The sequence below is a fragment of the Microtus ochrogaster genome, chromosome 16 (assembly GCF_000317375.1).
Source record: "Microtus ochrogaster isolate Prairie Vole_2 chromosome 16, MicOch1.0, whole genome shotgun sequence".
Taxonomy (NCBI): Eukaryota; Metazoa; Chordata; class Mammalia; order Rodentia; family Cricetidae; genus Microtus; species Microtus ochrogaster.
Window position 1 is genome coordinate 57,052,972 of NC_022018.1, and position 7,408 is coordinate 57,060,379.

A 7,408-nucleotide genomic window follows, 5' to 3' on the forward strand; every position below is an offset into this window, starting at 1 on the left:
GGTATTTTGACTTTAAAATTTGAAACTAAGGATATGTTACTTTGAAAAAAAGGTTCTGCTTTTGTTTCCACAGAAGGTAAGAATCTGTGGATTCCTTCCAGGCTGCTGTAGTTTGATGAACCAAGAGCCCCCAAAAGGTATCTGTGTACCCTAAAAATAATTCACCCAACAAACAGCAGAAAAGTGACTGCTGAACTTTCCAAAAGATGGGATGGTTCTTCAGGGTTCCTGCTTTACAGAAGAAACTGCCAGAAATTATGCAGGACACAGAAGAAAGCAACTGATGAACTTTGCCATTACACGACAAAATAGATCTTTAAATTTCCTGCTTCATAGAAAAGTCTGATGGATACTATGGCCTATAGGCTGAAGATGGATGCCCCAGCATTGCAGAGAAACTTTGAGTGACAGGCCAGGCAGTAATATGTATCTGTCAATTCTAGAGTTTTAGACATTGCTTGCAATGCATTTCCTGTTTACTTGGGTAATTTTGTATCTTTCTGGAGTCTTTGAAGAGTTGAAGACAGATAGTTACAGTTATAGTTTGGCTTACTAATGATAAAAGATAAAGTAGATATGAAACTTTCCAGATACAAATAGACTAAATATTTTAAGTATAATTCTTACTTGATAACCTGTTTTACATATGTAATTTTGCTATGTTAAAGTTAAAATCTTCCTTTTTACTTAGAAAAGGGGAGATGATGTGGGATGTCCTTCTGTGTTATGTGTTGCTCTTACTTGAATAAAGCTGCTTTGGTCTGTGGGACAATGGTTTGTACCCTGTCGATTGTATTTTAATAAAACACTAATTGGCCAGTAGCCAGGCAGGAAGTATAGGCAGGACAGCCAGGCAGGAAGTAGAGGCAGGACAACGAGAATGCTGGGAAGAGGGAAGTGCAATCTACAGTCCTGACCCAGCCACAGAAGAAGCAAGATGTGACTGCCTCAGCAAATAAGGTACCGAGCCATGTGGCTAACATGGACAAGTATAATCGGCTAATATAAGTTGTAAGAGTAATAAGAAGCCTGAGCTAATGGACCAATCAGTTTAAAACTAATGTAGACCTCTGTGTGATTCTTTGGGACTTAACGGCTGTGGGACCTGGTGGGACAGGAAGCCTCAGCTCGGTGTAATAGGCCAAAAGCTGGGCCATCTCAGCTCCTCCGTAACCTGAGAAATCTTTCAGATTTCCTTCAGCGAATGACTGGGCTCCTCCCACAGGAACCAATGCCAGCTTCAAGTTCCAGAGCAAGATGCACTACCACCTCCTCACATCCCTCCATCCTTAAGAGGAATAAAAGACAAGTTGCATGGCTGACCCTGAAAATACAACCTCCACAATGTGTAACCATGCTCCGAACCTCTGGTTCACAGGGTACCACCAGCTCAACACCTTCCCAGGCTAGTCTGGCCTCAGCTCGGCGTAATAGGCCGAAAGCTGGGCCCTCTCAGCTCCTCCATAACCTGAGAAATCCTTCAGATTTCCAAGAATGTTTCAGAACTCAAGACACAGAACCTTCAGCACCAGAAAAGAGTCTGCCAAGGATGCACCTTGAAATGTCCAATGATGAAGGCTTTTGGAACAGAGTCCAGCAACTCTAAGACATCCTGTGGGTACCGGGGAGACCAGATAAGGGGGTCAGTTGGAGAGACAAGTCACAGTGGACAAGGACAGCTCCCCTTATCATCCTCAATGGAAGTGGCAACCCGGACACCTCAGAATAGAACTTGTGGAGACTTCCTACCTCTCTTATGTTCTATTTTGGCACACAGGGTACACAGTCAAGAAGACTCTGCAGCTGCCTCTTCCTCCTCTTCAGAGCTCATTAGGACAAGGACTGAGACATCCACCTTACAAACAGTAAGGCAGCCCTAGGTCAGAATGACATCAATACTGTCAGATCAGAAGGATCTAGAAACCCCCAGGGGGCACACCTCTGGGCATGTGTATAAGGGAGTTTCTAAATTGGGTTAATTAAGGTAGGAAAGCCTACCCTAAATACAGGCAGTACTATCCTGTGGGCTGAACATCAGCATCCATGTTTCCTGCCTGGACACAGTGTAAGCAGCTGCCATCTCCTGCCACCGCCTCCTGCGATGAGAGGGAGACTCTGCCTTCCCACAGGGAAGGAGGAACAAGTGCTTTCTTCCTCAGTCATTCTGTCAGGGTTCATGTCCCAGAGACAACAAAACTAACAGAGCTGGCCACCCACAGACATCCTCCCTTCTCCAGAACGCTCAGCATGTCCACAGGCCCCTCTTGTGTCTCCAGCAGCCTTTTCAAAGGTAAGAGGCAAGTTCATCTTTCAAATGGAAATCCCCAATGCCATGCCTGCCTCTGAGTCTGGACCATGCAGAGAAGAAAGCAATCTCTCTGCAGGGTACGGGGAACAAAATATACAGAGATGGTTTTAACAACATCCTCCAGGAGAGTTTCTGATACCTGCTCACTGCTCCACTTCTCCCTCACAATATGGGTGGTCCTGCTTCCTCACTGCCTGGCACTTACCTGTACCTGTTCTGGAACGAAGTTCTCTGGAGTAGGATGGGTCTGGTGTTTGTGCCAGATTTATCATAGCCCACTGTGAGGACCGGCTAGGTGAACGAGCCTTCCCGCCGATACTCGCCTGGTGTCATAGCACAGTACTGAATGTTCATCTTGACTAGACTCTAAGCTGAAGGATCTCCAGGCTGAACTCTGCTCCCTCCTCCTTCTATACCTTGCTTGTGCTTGAGTGTGGGGCGACCATCCAGCAGATGTGGAGCACAGGGAGTTGACTGTAGAAACTTTCCAGCTTCTGCAGTGTGACCGACACCAAGGCCTCCCCAGGCCAATGCTGACATTTCCTTCTGACCCCTGAAACTTTCCCTGACAGTCATTCTCCAGGTCAGGGGTGATCAGGCAGGCACCCCTTTGCTTTGCTTCTGCCTACTCTGCACACGGTACTTAACTGGATAGAGCTCCACAGAGCAAAGCCCATTCTGCCCAATCACTCTGTGGTCTCATGCAGAGCACAGCACAGCATCTGACAAATAGTAGGAACTCAATAAATATGCAAGATGAATAAGAAAAGGTCTTTGGTAAAACAAAAGCAAAGAGCAGAACAGAAAGGGGATTTGGTCTACCTCTCCTTTCACTAATGATCTCAAAGCAAGATTGATGCTGTGGGACAATGGTCTTGTACTGGTTTAATAAAATGCTGACTGGGCGGCAGTCAGGCAGGAAGTACAGGTGGGGTGACCAGAACAGGAGAATTCTGGGAAGAGGAAAGGCTCAGTCTGCAGTCATCACCCAGGCACAGAGGAAGCAAGATGAGAACGCCTCACTGATAAAGGTACCAAGCCACGTGGCTAACACAGACAAGAATTATGGGTTACTATAAGATGTAAGAATTAGTTAATAAGAAGCCTGAGCTAATAGGCCAAACAAAAGTTTATAATTTATGTAGGTCTCTGTGTGTTTCTCTGTGACCGAACAGCTGTAGGACTGGGCAGGACAGAAACCTCTGTCAACAGACTGAGAACAGGGAGACACCTAAAACCCCCAGGAATCCTTGCACGTCACATTCTGATCCCACAACCTTCTGAGAGCAGTCCCCGTGCACTCAGCGCTGCTCTGAGGACTCTCGCTGGACACAGCCCCTGCGCTCATCTGACTTGTCTCCATCAGGACACAGGATACCGTGGCCTCACAGGTAACAGTACAGCACCAACGACTCTGGACATTCTCCTGAGTTACATGGGCTGGGTGTGTGATGGGCAGTGTCAGGGGTTGTTCACACTAAGGACTAAAGATGCCTGCAGGAAGACACAGTGTGTATGCAGTCAGCAGCAGCCCTACCTGAAGAACTGCTTCTCCAGCGATGCCCTCTCCATTGTGAGCACTACCACCATGCCCATAGCAGGAGGGGCCATGGCAGGGCGCCATGGTCAAAATCTCCAAACCCATGCAAAAGGATCTTCACCTAGGTCCCCTAAGTCGTGGGCTCAGAGTCAAAAGGAGACAGAAAGACAAGAGACTCGTATAGATACGTGTGGGTCAACAGGTGGCAGTCGCCTGAGATGACAATGGTATTGTCCCCTCACACTTCACTACCAAAACAGAAGCAGCTACAGGGAAAAAATAAAAACTCCCAAGACAAAAGCTTTCCCATCTTACTCTAAAGAAGTTGCTCTGGCTCTCAAAGAGCCTGGATTTAGTGGAGCAGGGACAGTTGACTCCATTTGAGCTGTCAGGAAAGTGACTCACCGTAGGTGACCATGTCTGTAACTGCCTATGTAAAACTACAGCCCTCTGCTCTCTATCTAGTCACCCACCCCTTCTCCGGCTGACTGCCAATGCTATGTGTCATTTCCCTGTCACAGTCAGCCTCAGTTACTACCTGACAGACCTGGAAAGAGGGAGCCTCAGCTAAGGAACTGAGCCAACAGACTGGCCTGTGGGTACATCTGGGGGGCATTTTCTTGATTGCTAACTAATGGAGGAGGACCTAGTCCACCATGGGCAGTGCTATCCATGGGCAGGTGGGCCTGGACTGTGTAAGATCCGTATCTGAATACAAAACTGGAAGCAAGACAGCAGGCAGTACTCCCCCATGGGCTCTATTTTCAGTCCCTACCCCAATTTCTGCCTTGGCTTCACCCGATGAAGGATTATAACCTGTAAGCTAAACTAACTCTCTCCTTCCACCAAGCTGCTTTTATTGGTCAATGTTTTTCCACAGGACAGAGAAACACACCAGAACACTGGGTACTCTGTTTCCTCATCTATAGAGTGAGACTCGTGCCCAGTTCACACCACCAGGTCTGTCACCTTTGTGCACACTTCCCAAGCAGAAAATCAAAAGCCCCAAAATATGTGCAAATACCTCATGACTCGAACAAAATGACTACTTTTCGAGGCTTGATGATCAAGAGAATGTCATCTCCCTCACGACTGTGTCTGCTCCAGAGAGGCCTGACGCTTGCCATGCGGAAAGGTGTGGACAATCCAGGAGCAGTCCAGCAACTCTGCTACTAGCTGTGCCGGTTTAGAAGAGGTGCCCTGTCTGCCCTGTCTTGTTAAACCTCTTCTTTCTTAGAGGAGAGGCAGCCACAAGCATCAGGGAGCTTCTTTTTAGCACCCAGGAAGCTCATCCAATTAAATGCCATTCTGAAAGACAGCAGTATCTGGGGTCTTCGGAGCCCCTTAAAGGATGCATGCAGACCAAGCAGTATCTGGGACCTTCAGAGCCCCTTAAAGCGTGTGTGCAGACCAAGCAGCATCTGGGGCCTTCGGAGCCCCTTAAAGGGTGCATGTAGACCAGGCAGCATCTGGAACCTGTGGAGCCCCTTAAAGGGTGTGTGCAGACCAGTGTGTTTTCTCCTTACTGAAAACAGGGACAGAATCTTTCCCTGCCCAGCTGGCCTCCCACAACGGAGCCACGATCAAAGACTAGACCTGTGCAAAGGAACACAGGCTGCTGAGAAGTGGATGTCTCCAAGACCAGGACCAGAGATGTGCAAGGTGAGACTAAGGCACTGAGCTCCACAGCAAGAAAACATACAGAAAGCAATGAGGACATGGAAGACGAGCATAAGAACCAGCCTTTCCTTCTACCTTGGGCCAGCTGAGCATTAAAATGAGCCATGACATGAGTGGAAAATCACACAGCAAGTCACGCAGTCCTCAGCCAATATTGATAGCACAAAAATAAGAAGGGAAGGGCAGCGAAGTGGAGAACATCCCACTGATAGAAGAAAGCCACCTAGGATATACAGAATGAAAGAGATGAAAAAAAAGCTCTATTTTATAACTACCGTATTTCAAGGTCATTCTTATCTCTGTAGAGTTGGGGGAGAACCTGGGCTACATGAGATTTTTATCTCTAAATAAATAAATAGCCCAAGTCCCAAATCCTTGCTCAACCACAGCATGACCTACGGGCCCTAAGATCATCCCCATCCCGGGAGACTAAAGACCAAGAACGACAGACTGCTGAGTGAGAGTGAGCTGAGCTGGTAGCTGCCACTCCAGCAGAATGAGGAACAGGACATGCCCACAGCCGCTGCAGAGTAAGAGTGAACACCCTGCTTCGCCCGCAAATCAGGGCCTCAGTCTCCCATTATGAGAGCAGCTCAGAGCAAAGGACATCCGGCAAGGTGAGTGGCATGGGAGCCTTACGATGCCAAGGCGATGGGAGGCTCGGAAACAACCAAAGCCTGGAGCCAGTCAACCTGAGGGACACGCGCAATCCCACATACTGAAACAAATCCTGAATCCAGAAAGAAATCCAAAGGTAACGCTAGAAATTAGGTAACTCTGAAAACTTAAAAATGAGGTACCTAACATCTAAAAATAAACACAGAAGAATCTGCACACAAAACCGTAAAGGAGGGGGCAGGTAACTGAGGTAAAATGTTAGTGACTGGAAGATCTAGGTAAAAACAATTCTTCTTCTAGTCTGACTTTTCCAGAAATTGGAAGAAGCTTCCCCAAGTCCTTCAGACCCAGCACATCCACCCCATGGTGCCACAGCTGGCTTGGGCACACCTACCTGTCAGGTATTCCAGGACAGCAGCCATGTACACAGGTGCCCCCACGCCGATCCGATATTTAGGGTGGCCTTTCTTGATGTACCGCAGCATCCGTCCCACTGGGAAGATGACACCTGCCTTGGCTGACCGGGAGGTCTTGGTAGATTTCTTCTTCCCACCACGGCTCGACATGGCGGTGGCCCCAGAAGCAGATCAGCAAGTTCACTGTGAAGGCAAGAAGCACAGTCAGGGTCACTGGGGATGGCTCACTACCCATTTTCCAGGGCTGCTGTGGTCTCGACAGGGACAGAGGACAGGCACAGCAGGCAGCCTGCCGAGGCATCTATGTGCTTGAAAGGCCTTGTCCGAGCCTTGCACAGAGAATGCAGTTTTGTACATTTCATCCTGTGAATCAGTCTTACCGGTCACTTCCATTTAAATGCTATACTGACGACTGCTCCTAAGTGTCTTGCCTTTATGCCTCATGTGTAAAAATAACAATAATGGGATTTTCTATTATGTTCTACACCTCTTCAATAATTGTATAATTATTGGAATAATAAATCTACAACATAAAGGAAAGTCCACAGTCTCCACCTAGAATAAGGACGTAAAGCCAAGAGGCTGGATTCTGTAGTGAGAATTGTGTTCTCTCCCCTAGGACCCTGATCTATGACAGGCAAAAGAAGCCAGATGCCAGAGGTGGCAGCTGAACAAGGCCTTCCGAGTGCACGCAGTCCACTGGGGCTGCCTCGGCTCCACTTTCATTTACTCTCTACTCCCACCCACACGGCCCTTAGCCCAGAGGATGTTCCTTGGCACCTGCCACGACAGGACCCAGCTCACCCAATGTTAACCACGTAGACGCCTGCCCATGACTGGACCCAG

General features: G+C 48.1%; 1 protein-coding gene across 4 annotated transcripts in view; it reads right to left on the reverse strand.

Moving 5' to 3' along the window:
* LOC101981297 (core histone macro-H2A.1) overlaps positions 1 to 7,408 on the reverse strand; it is a 64,073-nt gene that overhangs the window by 46,734 nt on the left and 9,931 nt on the right. For all 4 annotated transcript variants that reach the window (XM_005355261.2, XM_005355262.2, XM_005355259.2 and 1 more), the window contains exon 2: positions 6,541 to 6,745. In XM_005355261.2, the coding sequence (XP_005355318.1) occupies positions 6,541 to 6,712 (172 nt within the window). In that variant the 5' untranslated portion in view covers positions 6,713 to 6,745. The remainder of the gene's footprint in view (positions 1 to 6,540; positions 6,746 to 7,408) is intronic.